This window comes from Mchenga conophoros, linkage group LG7, assembly GCF_057382185.1.
Source record: "Mchenga conophoros isolate Kocher_MC1m ecotype Shallow Benthic linkage group LG7, M_conophoros_male_GT1.1, whole genome shotgun sequence".
Taxonomy (NCBI): Eukaryota; Metazoa; Chordata; class Actinopteri; order Cichliformes; family Cichlidae; genus Mchenga; species Mchenga conophoros.
In genome coordinates, this window is record NC_140532.1 from 14,508,376 (window position 1) to 14,523,368 (window position 14,993).

General features: G+C 40.8%; 1 protein-coding gene across 3 annotated transcripts in view; it reads right to left on the reverse strand.

Annotated features, from left to right (window-relative positions):
* The window catches only part of LOC146569792 (uncharacterized), a 40,025-nt gene that overhangs the window by 12,678 nt on the left and 12,354 nt on the right, over window positions 1-14,993 (reverse strand). For all 3 annotated transcript variants that reach the window (XR_014893401.1, XM_085282343.1, XM_085282341.1), the window contains 5 exons: window positions 5,689-5,791; window positions 3,192-3,453; window positions 1,470-1,639; window positions 1,012-1,126; window positions 136-335 (listed from right to left, as the gene is read on the reverse strand). Coding sequence is in view for 2 of the 3 variants with exons in the window: in XM_085282343.1 (XP_085138469.1) it covers window positions 136-335; window positions 1,012-1,126; window positions 1,470-1,639; window positions 3,192-3,453; window positions 5,689-5,791 (850 nt within the window). In the remaining variant the exon portion in view is untranslated. The remainder of the gene's footprint in view (window positions 1-135; window positions 336-1,011; window positions 1,127-1,469; window positions 1,640-3,191; window positions 3,454-5,688; window positions 5,792-14,993) is intronic.

The window sequence follows — 14,993 nt, forward strand, 5'->3', positions numbered from 1 at the left end:
AAACTGCAATGACAAGCTGACCTACCTCGGTAGCGACTGCTTGTTCCCTGAAAGTACTTTTAATCAGTTGCAGTTTCAGACTTTGTAACAAGGAGGCTTGCACGTCCTGAACAGACGGCACCTGTGAAACCTTACCTTGCCAATAACATCGTTGCGGCTGAGTCTGTCCTTATCCATGACGGTGATGATGATGGTAGTCTCCCTCAGCACATGGGCGGGCACGTCAAAGGGGAAGGACTCATTGAAGACGGGGTTGAGACAGCGCTTCATCACCACCGTCTTCTTCTTCTCTACACGCTTGTCCTTGTGCATCAGCCACACCTTCACATAGGGATCTGCAGCGTGGAAGCAGAGTGCGGTGGTTTACATGAGCGAGACGATGAAGATGCACATGGTGATTTTTTTTTCTTATTCTTTTTTTTTAGGGTCAGGTTTGCAATTACCCTCCTAATTGTTAAAAGTCAGAAAAGGCAGCAGGGAAGCAGATACCTCGTTTGAGCTCAAGGTCAACTTATCCCCCGAGCGAGGAAACATACAAATGAGGAAGTATTTATGGAAATAGGGCCTGGGATCTGTACTACTAGTTCTGGAGCATTGTGAGATTCTGTCATACTACCAGCCACCAGTCCTACTACTGCGGGAAGCTGTAATTGTACAAGAAATATGCCACAGAGAGCATTTCACAGCGAGACAGGACACTTTAAAAACTAGCAGCAACCAGACTGAGCTGACACAGATTTGGCTAGGAGGTTGAAGATCCTCATAGATATACAGAAAGAGAGGACAGGAAAGAGGGAGGTCAATGGAGAGACGCTTGAAGTAATGTCACCTTGCTGCTGTAGCTATCGACGGTGGCCAGCAACCGTCCTGTTAGCAGACGAGTCAGTGAGTGTTTGAACACAGAGACAGAGCCTTGTGTGAAGCACAGAGCTTCCAAAGTCAGGAAGGACTTCCAGCTGCTGAGAAATGCTTAGAGAAAGAGAGCCTAAACAAACAAAGGGGAGTGTATACCTGAGGTGCCCCCGATATCCATGGCTTTGAGATTGCGTGCTTTGATGATGTTCACAGTGATGGTGTTGGCGGTGGGATTATAGCAGAGAGACACCAGCAGGTCTCCTCGTCTCCCCTGAGGAACACACACACACACACACACACACACGCAAACAAACACAGCGGAGTATGAATCACCCAGCCTAATATCAGATTTCATCAGGGAATATCAAACTCCAGGCTACTCACTAGCTTGTTGTGTAATCTTATATCACTGCCCTTTCTGCTCTAACCTCCTTGTGCCAAACACAGACCATCCAGCACCCAGGCAGGCATGGGCGAGCACGTGGCTCACCCGCCAAAAATAAAAATATGTCAATCCAGCTCACATGCTGAAAACTGTCAACAAATTTGTCACACGTGTTTTAATAAAACCGCACGTCGCGGCTCGACCCCGCGGTCACCCCTCCCTTCCTTACACTGCCATCACTGCAGGGCTTCAGCTCCTTCCAGAAGGTCTTTAACTGGCCCAGTTCCACCTTATTAAGGGGGACTGACACCTCTCCAATGGGGTCATTCCTGCTGAAACGGTCATAGTCCAACACCTGAAGGTAGAGAGTGCGCTCTCTCACCTTCTCATAAGGGAAGCCTAAAACAGAGACAGAAACAGAAAACACTGAAGGGTGAGGGCTAAACCACAGAGAGGGAAGAAGGCCAGTGTAATCTGCAGCAGTGCAAAGAGGGATGGTTTTGGCTGAGAAGTAATATTAGGCTCCAGTAAAAAAACAGCCAACTCATTCATTTTTCCTAGAGCACAGGCCATTGTTCTGATTTTGTAAAAGGTTCTGAACATTACTTTTGGCTGTTTTACCATTTCACAAGCAATTCAAATCATACAGGAATGAGACACTTCACTGCCATCTGCGCGACTGCTACGAAACCTCTGCAGTGTTCAAGAGCATTCGTTATTATTCGACTCAGAATGATTTCCGCAGTTTCTTAAACTGGAGCTTTTATCAATGCAAAAAAATGTTGATGCAGTTTCACACGTTATGTGTTTTCACACATCTCCCACAATGCTCTTTTTGTGTTGAGAGACAGCTCTTTGTAACAGCTCGGTAATCGCACTGCGCAATCTGAATCCTTTGCCGTGACTATTTAAAAAAGACACATATTCTTGAAGCAATAGTTTTACATTTTAAAATGGAGCTTTTGAATTTATCTCTTCGTGCCTGTTTTCGGTCTTTATGCAAAGCGAAGCAGCTCCTGGCTGCGTGAGTATTAAGTGGTCTCAATCTTCTAGCATTATTCTCAGCAAGAAAGCAAATGACCAAATCTCCCTAAATGTCCAGTTATTGATTTAAATTGGTTTACAGCTATCCAAAGCCCTAATTATAGAATTCATCCCCCTCAAATGTCATGGTCCCAGGTTGTTGTGATGTTTTTGAGCATTGGTTTGTTGTGTTGATTAGGTTTAATTTCTGTTTGGATTTTATCTTTTCCTCCCAAAGTTCATAGCAACCTCAATGTTTCGCCGTCTTGCCTTGCAAATCTTTCTATGTTTTAGTGCCTTTGTCCCCCTTTTTACATCTCATTTAGCTTTTTGCATCTTTTGAATATTTCCTGTTTTAATTTGAAAGCTAGTTATACTTTACCATTTTTCCAGCTGTGGTCAGTCCCCAGTCGTGTCCTATTGAGGAGTCAATCCCAGTGTGTATACAGACTCGTACTTCATGTTCCAACTTGTTTGCTCTGGTTTGTTTTATCCATTTTTTGGGGGTGTTATTCTCAAGGGGACAGATTAAATGAACAAGAACCTAAGAACTAGAAATATAAATGACTAGACTAGGAAGAGCAATGAAAACTGAATCATAAATAAAACTAAATCAAAGAATATTAATTAAACCAAAAACACATAAACACTGGGTCACAGACCCAGGACCATGACGGTTATATTTGATTAGCTTTTGTTTGTTATCTGACTCAGCTTCTTACAAATGTGCAACATGATTTTACATAAACACGCAATTAAAAGTGTTACTACTTTTGGTTATTGTACATGACAGATTTATAGTTTTTTCTGTTGTTTCAGGCTATCAAACTGAAAGCAATGATGTCCCAATCAAACCACAGATGGCAGCATATTTGGAAAAGGTGATGGAAAATATTTAGTGAGAACATTCCAGTATGTAAACACAGACCCTCAAACAGGAAGGTTTCGTTCCAGTGGGGGTTGAGGTTCTTCCTCTTGACCTTGGTCTCCAGCTTGTGCTTTTTGTCAGGCAGTAGGTAGATTTTAACAAAGGGGTCGGAGGTGCCAGAGAAGTCCTTGGCCGGGAGGTCCTGGCCCCTGAGAACTTTGACCGTGAGGGTCGTGTTCTGGAAACTGTAGCCTATGCTGAACTGGATCCGACCCAGCTTTTCACTGATGGGCCCTTCATCATCCTCCGAACCTGGGGACAGCTGCAGGGCAACAAAAGCAGACAAATAATTATAATGCTCAGATATTCAGCAGCAGCAGCAGCAGCAGCCACTCACACGAAACTCTCAATCCAAGGGCACAGATCTGGTGTCACACACACACAGACCTTGACAGAGAGAAGCTGTGAGGGGAGGAGATTTTAGGGCTGCGTTTCTATCACGGTGTGCTAAAGCAGCTGCTCAAAGGCAGGGATTGTTCTGACATTAAGAAGACTGAGAGAGCTTAATTTCCTTACTAATGTTCTTAAGAGGCAGGAGGTGCTCAGATTGGAGATAGGGGAGCTTTAGACCACCCATTCTCTCTCAGCCACTCTGACTGCTTTATCATTGCTGTGCACTAAAAGGCCACTATCTGATGGAAGCAACGGCCGGAGAGAGGGGAGCAGAGAGCGGGAGACAAACAGAAAGAGGAGGAAAGAGGGAGCATTGTGTGAGAGGCTTGGAGAGAACAGGCAGGAAAGCAAAGCTCAAGGTTGGCATTCTGCACTTGCAGCTGTCTTTACAATCATTTCTTTTCTCCCTGCAGCTCCACCTTCTGCCTCTTTCCTTTATTTTTTCCTCTCCCGTTCCCACTCGCTTTCTAACAATAACATAAATTGGAACAAAGAATTCTGAGAACTCTGAGTGGCGATAAACAACCACCAGTTTATTAAAGCCACTATGTGCAGCCGTTACCTCTAACAAAAAGTAAAGCTGTGTTATGCAGGCAAAGTCTCACTGAGCATTATTTGAAACTGTTGATTTTGCTCCCCGAGGCCAGGGCTACAATTTCAAAGTGACAAAGACTCGCTCAGCAATATGTCAATATGGCATTATGGACTATCAAGCAGAGAAAGTGTGAAATTCTCCAAGTCTAATTTATCAAACAGCGTGAGTCACCTTGCATGCCTGTTTCGTTTGATTGTCACTGTAGGAACTGCCTGTATGTTGTTCTATTACAGCTCCCTTACTGCCAGCTTTAGATTAACCTGTGTATGGATTTACCATAGCACTGCAACACGTGCCCTACCTGGTGACTGAGAATTACCTTCTGGGTATGTGGCCAAAAGTACTTGGACACCCTAATATTAAAGAATTTGGATTTTTCATTTCAAAACAACAGACACCATGAAGACTCCTTTAATCTTCAAGGACATCTTTATTAACGATGTCAGACACTCACTTGAACCGATAAGGTAGAACTCATATCAGCTTTCTGATTCATCATTAAAACTCTTGCAGGTGACAGCTCTAATGAGGCTCTTCAATAGAAAACAAGAATTGGGATACCAAGATCAGGTTGCTCATAATGTGGCTGAACCAAACTTGTAACATAACTGCTCTCTTTACTTTGGATAAGTGGATGGATTTGGTTTCAGAGCATGTTTTTACTCCTTACTTTGCACAATATCAGTCAGAATATAATATAACCATCTCAGCAACACAATTCTGACTGCGAGCGCAGCAGCCTCATCCATATGCTGTTCATATCTTCGGTTTGCATCAGACAGCCAATTGAAAAAGCTTAAAGGGAGGTTGGCCTTAAAGGGGGAGGAGCTGAAACCGCTTCTTTTAGGCATTAGATAATATGAGGATCTGTGCTAAGTCTAATATAAGATAAATATGGATTGAATGGATTGGACAGTGAACTGATCAAAGATATTTTACAGAATAAAATTATGAAAGTAGAACAGGGGATAATGCATCCCTTTCTCAAATGGTGCTTGCAGATTACAACTTTTATAGAAAGCCTGTAACATGAACTGAAAACTGTCTACTACCAGTCCTTAAAGCAAAGCAAAAACCAAAGGATCCACCTTTAAAATTCCATCCAATCTAGGTCTTTACTTAAAAGCCCCAAACTAACAGCGAAAAACCTACTTATTAGTGTATGGACTGATATAGCTTACTTTTACACCAGTATTGTTTTTCTGACACTGTTAAATGGGCTACTTTTTTGCACTGCCCAACATAGTTTTTCTATAGTATGATTTTCAGGCACTCAGTCCCATATAAATTGAGCTTGTACAATAATTATTATTAATAATAATATTGCCAGCTGTTTCAGCTTCTATGGGAGTTCTTTACATCTTCAGTAGAAACCAGCTAACTTGCCCTGGTGGAAAAAATAATCTACTTCCTTTCACTGAAAATTAGCAGCCTAAACAGTAAAAGTCAGGTTATAGACCAATCATATCATAGACAGCAAGATGGATTTGAAGTGGGACATTGTCTTACCATCACCATGTCTCCAGTGAGAGAGTTGGCCAGGTCGGTTACAGAGGAGTGGCCATCAGCATCAGGAGGTTGGCCCTTGGGGCTGTTGGCTGGCTTGTTGCCTCTGCAAAGAAAAGCTCAGGTTGAAAGCAAGAAAAGACAGCGAGGACATGTGAAGCTAATTCATCTACAGAAAGAGAGAATGTCTGAGCACCCAGGGAGTCCAACCTCCACCTGTTTAACGCTTGAAACCTGCCTATCTGGAACAATCGATGGTGGTCCAAGTTAACTTTGGATAGATGTCACTTCAAGCTGCTTTTTCTGTAGCTTTCATGAGCAAAGCCAAGTAAAATGTGCCAAAGATTCCACAGATTAATGGCGGGCGCTAGAACTGAGGACAGTTGATGCGGCAAGTGGTGTTTGAGGAAAACTGGAGTCTGAGATGACTATATATAGAGAGCTCCACCCTGGCAAACATCCACATCTTTACAAGAAAGTTACCTCCACTAAAAAAAAACCCAAAACAAAGACATTTTCAGACAAAACATAAAACAGAATCACTAAATTTATTGACACAATCCGATTAATCATCCTGGTAGAAATTATGCTCAGTCTTTTGACAACTAACAAATAACAACTTTAACAGGACACACATGTATAATGACATATATAGCAACATGACGTTACTTTAAAAACAGTAGACAGACATATATAGCAACATGAAGATGACCAGATGTTTAACAGGACAGACATTACACGGCTTTGTAAAGTATTTTGCGTGTTTAAATTGCACCAACATCACAAGTTTTATAAAAACAAAGGTGAGTGCAGAAATCTGCCATGGAACAGCTGGTTCTTAGGTACAGATGTTAATAGATGTGAAGTTTAGTTCCTTGTCATGAGTATTGTTTAAAAAACAACATGTGGGATAAACATTCTGGGAGAAAAATCACTATGTTCATACATCGAGAAAACAAGAATCACAAAGTGGACAAAAAAAAGGAAATTAGCACAAGAAGACAAAAAAAATTAAAGAGAATAAATATTTTAAGATTAAAGGAAGTGTGAACAGATATCACAAGAAAAGAGAGTCAGATGCAAAAGTCCTGCATAACATGACGCATTGGACAAACAGCACTGGATAAATGACTAGTCAAGGCACATGGAGAGGCTGAACACTGAAACACCAACAAACAAACAGTGAATCGAGAAGGAGAACAAGAACAGAAACACTGAGAAAGAGAAAAGCAATGAGCAGACACAGAGAGGACACACACACTAACACTGGATGGAAATCATAAGGACTGCAGATAAGACAGAAGGTTCAAAAGGGAACGTGAGAAATAGAAAAAGCAAGCTGAAAATTATTTATCTGTATTAGAAGAGATAGCAAGTATTAATAGTATGAACAGTAAGAGAAAAAAATAACAAACACCAGCACATTAAAGAGAAATAGAGAGCTGCAAGAAAAGATAGGGAATGAAGGAAGGAAAGCCTGGAAACACAAGAGAGGCTTAGTTTGGTCAGTCTGATAAGTATCAAAGAATAAGAGACAAAAAAAGAAGGCTATGCACACGTAATATCTTTAACAGGAGACAAAGGGGCATACATGCTAAAAAAGAGGAGAGAGAACACAGAGAGTAAAAGAAAAAGACAATAAATACAATTGATCTTCAGGAAAAAGAGAGCAAGAAGCACTATTCTCTGCATGGAGAGCTCAAAATAATCGATAGAAGAACCAAAAAATATAGAGAGAGGGGAAATAAGGAGTCGATATACCACACGAAATGATAATACCACCAAAAACACAAAAAGGAACAAGTAGTAGGAAAAGCACATTTAGAGTGTTACAAAAGAGGGTGTTGATAGAAATTAAGTTGAGAACTACAAATGATAAAAGTTGATTTTAAGACGAACCTGAATTTTCAACCATTTAGCAACACTCTAAAAGTGTGGACCAGGGACACAGGGGCCAAAGCACAAACTGGCATTGGCTACATGTGCATATATGTTATATGCAAGTAGTTGTCACTCGGAGAGTGAAGGCAATGCCTTGAACAGGCAGTAGACAAGGAGCCCATAGAAAGTCTGTCTGTCCGGCCAGCATTCTCTGTCGAGCTTTTCACCAAGTTTGTTTCGAGGGATGTTTTTTGGTTTGTTTGTTTTTCTGGACCCACTAAGCTTCGAATTTGGATGACAATTGATGTTGAATGCAATAATGTGTACATTTTTGTAGAACACACGGACAAAACTAGAGGAAAATATACTGACAAATAGACAGACAGAAAAGGCGAGCAAACAAGACAAGCAAACAATCACTTCAACCAGCAAAGGAACCGGAGTGAGACGGGGGGGAAGGAGGGATGTTAACCATTTCAGGAAGGGAAGGGGATGCTTATGAATTGCTGTTAGTTGTATTAGTCGCCAAGGGAGGTATTTGCATTTCCATATTGCCTGATTATTATTGCTTTTATTGTTATTATTCTGCACTGGCTCTAAACTGCAGGCAATGAGTTTGAGAGAATCAAAAAGCTGCGCAAAACACTACACCTAAAACATGAGCATCTACTCAAGAAGTCTAAAGCAAAGGGAGACTCTTAGGGCTTGAAGTAAAGCAAGGCACCTCCCTCCTCCTCCACCTCCCAACTATCGATGGGGGAGTGAACGTCTTCAATTATTCATTCTCCTTCATGCTTCATTCAGGGGTTCAGTGCATTCTCAGGTAAGAGCTACTGCTGTCAGGGGAATGGCCGCTCTATAAGGCTTGCTCTACAGCACCTGAGGTGGTCCTCTGCTCCCTGCAACCAGGCTGCTTTAAAGAAACGTCTGGGCCTGCGGATCAGTTAGCGCTTCCAGATCGTACATCTCATTGTGTATTGAAAGTGATTGGTTTCAGTTTATTCAATTTCTAGCAAGGCAATATTAAATGTGGCAGGTGGCATTACTACAACTGATACATTTTGGTGCCAATGCTTTTTCCCTCTGACCCCATGGGGGTTGATGTGGTTGACATGATTTAAGCCTGCAGTTGTCTACAGTATCCAGTGGGGGGCAGAGTAGACTCAGATCAGATTCTCCCACAGCTAAGACACAGAAAGTGGGCTGTTGGCATAGCAACGACTCTAGAAACACAGACCATACATATGAGGGTTTGGGATGTGTGTGACAAGAGGATGTTAGGAGTGGCCGCAAGGGAAGGGTGTGTTTAGAGGAGTGCAACAAACAGGCAAACACACTGAGAACAAAGAAGTTAAGGTATAGGATATATGACAGGTACAGGTGAGAGCCTCGCAGACACACACATTCACATACAGACGTATGGAGGCAGGCGGGGCCACTTTGGGTTTCACCGTCCTGTGATACTATCCTGTTTTGTTACCTGACCGAGGGCCAGCAGCTCGTAGAGGGGGGGAAGGGGGAGAAAGACACTCCACTTCTAGGCTGGAGAGAGACGCGAAAAAGAGAGCCCAGCCCAGCCCCTCTTTTTTTAAAAAAAAAAACACATTCAGACTCCCCACCCCTCTGCAAACATGTCACACTCAAGCAAACACGCTCGCCTGAAACCATGAAGTGATGTATTTCAATGTATATGCTCAATTTCATAGCCGCCATCTGTCATTCTTTACAGGTAGGGCATACTTTCCAGGCTCAGTCACAGTCAAAACCACAACAGTGCATTGCTTACATAACTCATTATCCACATGAAACACAGGTACATTCACACTAGACTCAGCCACTCGTCCCCTATGTGAAAAAGAAAATGTTGTAAAAACTATATGCCGCATACTATCATTTACTCATGAAAGTGGCTGCTTTCTCATTTTTCCTGCACAGCATACTGTTTGTTTATAACTGTGTTGCATTAAAAAAATGCAAAAGGGTGTGGAGGACCAGAACTGCCAAAATAAAAAATAACAAATAGTTTGATATTTTAAAAAAAATCCAGTAAATGCACTAAAATATATAACATATAATTAGAATTCATATAAATATATTTATTTTCATTTTCATAAAATATTTTATTAACATTTCTGTTGGTGCTGGTCAACCACTAGGGACAGATTTGGCACACTTTGAGCCTCCATATTTGCATGCTGAAGCATGGCATAGAGAAAGAAATCAAGAAATGAAAATACTGAAATAAAAAAGTTTGAATTAATAATGAATAAAGTAATGAATTAAAAATAATAAATTAAATTAAATGAATAAGTAAAATGAAAGAGAAATAACTATTAATAGATGAATAAATATACAGAAGGAAATTTAAAAAAATAATATTTAATTTATTCTGCATTTTATAAATTAGTTTTTCTTTTAAGCAGCTTTGGTCTTCCATAAACTGGAACTCTTTCATCAGTAAATCATGGTATGAGACATTTATTTCTCATAAGACATAAAATACACGTGAAACTAAAACATTTAGTGTAAGTTTGTTCTGTTGTTTCTATTCCATATGGGCCCTGCTTCTTCCCTCAAGCTACAACCAAAAAGTCTCATAAATATGGATGCTTTCACTGACGACTAATTACTTCCTGCATGTTGAAACTAGAAATTAGCCTAAAATAGCATCATTTACTGAAATCCCATTTCAGGAATGAGCAACAAGTGAGGTGCTAAATACTAAATACTGCCTTCTGCTTCTTTCACTGAATTCCAAATGGAAATAGAAAAAAAAAACCCAAAGGCACTCAGTCACTGCCAAATGTTTATTTTTATTAAGTAAGTACTGTTTTATATATATTTTATTTTGACTTTTTAACATGCTACTTCCCCGAGCTTCAGTTTCTCTCTTTTTAATGTTCAATAAAGTGCTGAAGGTACTAAAAAACTGGCAAGCATGATTACTTTCAAATCGAAAGATGAGCCTAGTCTCTACCTAACCTATAACAGTCCACGGTTCCCTTTATGGCATCCCAAAACTCTCAGCAATTTTAGTATTCATGCCTCAGAGCTTAATTAAAACAACTAATCTATCAATCCAGGGAATATCAGCAACACAAAATAATAAAACCGCTTTAACGGTCCATTATAACTTCAAACACGAATCTACCAAATGTTTAAAATTTCGATTAGCTTCGCAGATTGGCTTCTGAGGTGGAGGCTGCCGCATATGTGCCACCTGTTCTGAGGCAGAACACAAGAGTCCCAGGTTAATGCTCCTAATAGCTCGTCTCCCCAAACGCCATCCATCTATCTGGATGAATGAGATGAGCATGTGTAGCAGCCTGTACCTGCTGGCGGGAGTGCTGCCTTCAGCCCTGCCTTCAGTACAATAAGTACTCCCTCCTGCTACTCTCATTGAAGGAAGATGGATTTGCACTTTGAATTTTCTCTCATCCTCCCTTGACCTGTGGATGGATGGATGGATGGATAGATGAAAGCACTCCTCCTCATCTCTTTGTGACCGAGTTTTTTTGTGTGTGTGGTTTTTTTGGGGGTTTCTTTGGGAGGGTTTTGCCTTAATGCGATCGACTCCCCCCCCCCCCAGCATGTAACTGAATGCATCTCTACATTCCCCCTGTAATGCATGAATGAGCACAGTGGCCGCAGGGAGCCAAAGCTTCGGGGATAGTCTTAGCCAGAGCCCCCGAAGACTGTGCTGATTAGTCGGGTCTGCAAAGCCCTTGTCACAGGAGGAGCACTGTGTCAGACTAGCAGAGCGCAGCATAATCAATTTACATGTTGATGTACAAACACACGTGCAAATTATATCATCTTGAATTATAGTAATATCTCCTTTTTTTTTCTAAGAAAACGAGGCCTGAAATAACGACCATTAAAATGATAAACTGTGACCTCAGGATGCCCTGTCGTTACATTAGCCTAAACACACACAATCCTCCACCACATAAAGATTTAACTCCTCCCACTCTGGCTAATGTGGTTAGAGGACAAACACACACTCACAGCGTCAAACAAACGCACACTTATATTGATTTGGGTAAATGGTCTTAACCGCCATCCACTGCGTTTGTCTTTTATGTCAATTTAAGCAACGTAATAAGCTCATAAATTATGAAGTTATATGTACATATATATATAGCCCACTTGGCAATTAACAGAGACTCAGAATCTCACTGAGTGCATCGTGTCTTTAAGGCAGAGAAATACACATCTATATCTATTAATATCAGAGAGATGTTTTCAGGGAAAAAAAGACAACTCCACTGGCTTACACAAAATGATGTAACATGCATGGATGAATAATTGAAGGACCACAGGCAAGTGGATTGAATGTCAATGTGGCACACGCGTAAAGCCCGCCCCCTTTATCCTGAGCCTCCATCCTCATTGGGCTGTGCAGTTGCTGCTCAGAGAGAGATCTAGATTCGAGACTCTCTGGGATTGTGCCTTCTCTTTATAGCAACACTGGAGGAGAACCTACAGTATATGTTCACTGAGTCGCAAATGAATTGTGAGTGCAGACCAATGAGGCATAAACAAGCCACTCTAACATCCTAATTAAGCCTTCTTAGAAGTCCAACCTATGGATGGCTGGACCGCAAACATCTCAGCATGTGCGACCTCCTCTCGCCCCAAAATTAAAGCAACACTCAATCTTAAAACCTGTAGTTGCTCTCTCTGATAGTCTATCGTGTAACCTTTACTTCCTCTTTCCCCGCCTTGTTCTGTAACCTTGGTTTGAAAGTCCACATGACTAACACCAGCTGTGGTGCAGTTCAGTCTGCTCCTGCCACACTTCATAAACAAATGGCCACGGAGAGCACTTTCATCCAGCCATCGCACACACAAGGTCAGTGAGGAAGCATTAAGAATCTCACACACTTCAACACCTTCTCATGGCCAGTGGGATGTTTGGATTGCCTTCAAGCAGCAATGGACCGTTAACATACTGCTGATGGCTTAAAGAAAAGCCTCAGTAATGTTTGTGTCTTAAGTACTTTAGATACATTTTACCATTAATAAGATTGCTTGGCTAATTGCATTGCAGGACCAGGAGCACTGCTTTTTAAAGTGGTGAACAAAGCACTTGGATCTTTTAATTAATTAAATATAGTATGGGAGCAATTTAAAAAACTTCACCATAAAAGGAAGTAGCACTTAAATCAAACTTTTGAAATACACCACAAATGTGTTAACCTTTCACATTATTATTTGATAGTGAAGCACAAACATTTTCATTCGGTTGTAGCTGGCTAATTTGAAATATTTTGTGTAAGGTTTCTAAACCTTAGTTTTAAAGACTGGGTCACTTAAAAGAAAAATGGTAAAATTAAAGGCTTGTGATTAAATACATCAATTATACCCATTTCCAACCCCCTATTTTTATTCATTTACGGCAGTGGGATAGCTTTATTCTACAGTTTATTGATTGATTCACATGATTCATAGCCTATTCACAGTGAGAAAAATGCACATTTGACTGCCTTTCACATCCCATTCAAGTCAATTTTCTTCTAATTGGATGTCCCTTGCAAACAGAAGGTTTGAACAGTGGGACGTGGGGCTTCCTTTAGTCACAGCCAGATCTGTGTGCCTCATATAAGTGTATTAGGGATATCTACTCTTACTGAGATAATACAAAACTAAGAACACCAAATTTAGAATCTGAAGCCTGAGCCTTTGGCTCAAAGTGACCACTTGTACATACACCTTCCATTACTGGCATCCATTATTTTACAAAAAAGTTAAATTTCAAATGAATCTCTGCAATCCTGTGAAAAACTAAGTACACCATTCCTGCTTCCACAGGAATGAATAGGGTTCTGTAAATAGCAGACAGGTGCTGCTAATTAAAGCACTTGATTAATTGATCATCAGCAACTGTGAGGAGTACTATGAAAGCAGAAGTTTTAACTGTTGCCTGGTCTGGAGCATTCAGGTGTGTGTTAACACACAGTCTTCCAAGGAGTGAACGCCCCAGATAAAATTCAACCCAAGGTCAGACGGTGCAGTTCTCAGAGAAAAACAAGAGACCTAAGATCTACATCTCAGACTCTGCAGGCCTCAGCTAGCGTGTTAAATGTTCAATTTCATGACAAGACAAAACAAGTGTGGCTTGTTCGGAAGGGTTGCCAGAAGAAATCCTTTTTAGTCGTATTCTTAGCCATAACGGTGGAAATCAAGCACCTCATATCAGATGTGAAGCAAGGTGGTGGAGGGGTAATAATTTGGGATTTTTTTTTTTTTTTTTTGCAACCACAGGGCCTGGGCACCTTTCAGTCACTGAGTCCACCATGAGCTCCTCTGTACACCAAAGTATTCTAGAGTCACACGTGAGCACGTGAGGCCATCTGTCTGACAGCTAAAACTTAGCTAAACAATGATCCCAAGCATAGCAGTTAATCTACAACAGAATGAAAAGAAAAGAATCAAGGTTCAATGAAAGACCTCAACCTGACTGAGAGGCTCAGATGGGACTTTAAGAGAACTGTGCATACATGAATGCCCAAAAACCTCAATGAAGGGATGTAACGTTGTACAGAGTGGGCCAAAGTTCTTCCACAATGCCATTAAAGACTGATAGTCATACAGAAAACCATTGCTTCAATATTGCTTTTTAAGTTGGCGCTACAAATTACTGAATCATTGGGTGTACTTAGTTTTCCAGAAGACTGCATAGAATCTTTTATTGTCATTCCAATACATGAGGCAGGCGAAAAGGGAACAAAACGTAATGAGGTCCCAGTTAAACAGCATTAGAACAAGCAAAACAACTAAATCAGTATTACAATTAAATAAATTAAACCTCTTAATAAAAAAGACATTGTTTGTTTGTTTGTTTAAATAAATAAATTGAGCTAAATTTTATATCTAAAAATATTTATTCATTTTCCCCATTTTAATTTCAAACAGTTATTCAAATAAAACTTTATAGTTTTATAGAAAAACTTTATAGATGTATTGCAATTTTGATGGAAGTAGTAACAACTCACATGCATCTGTGGCCAAGCAGGCCTTAAAAAAAAAGAAAACCTTTTATAGGGCCGTGTATCTACTGTACGTTAAAAGCAGCATAAAATAAGATTACTCAAACAAACAAGAGTCTACAAAATTAAAGCTCTAGCTGGTTCGATCCCAGGAGGAGACACAAATCCCTGTGGGGTTGTGTCAGGAAGGGCATCCGGCGTAAAAATCTGCCAAATCAGACATGCGGCGCTACCCGCTGTGGTGACCCCTTGAGAACAAGGGAGCAGTCGAAAGTAGCTCTCTACTCGGGTACATTTATTTACAGTAGTTGCTCTGAAAAACTGACTGGTTCATTAATGTAGGGCATGAAATATCAGTTGTGCAGACGGCAGCTCTTCTCTGTTCGTGGGGAGCACAAAGAATTCCCTTTGATGTTAACACTGACTCCGTTACCA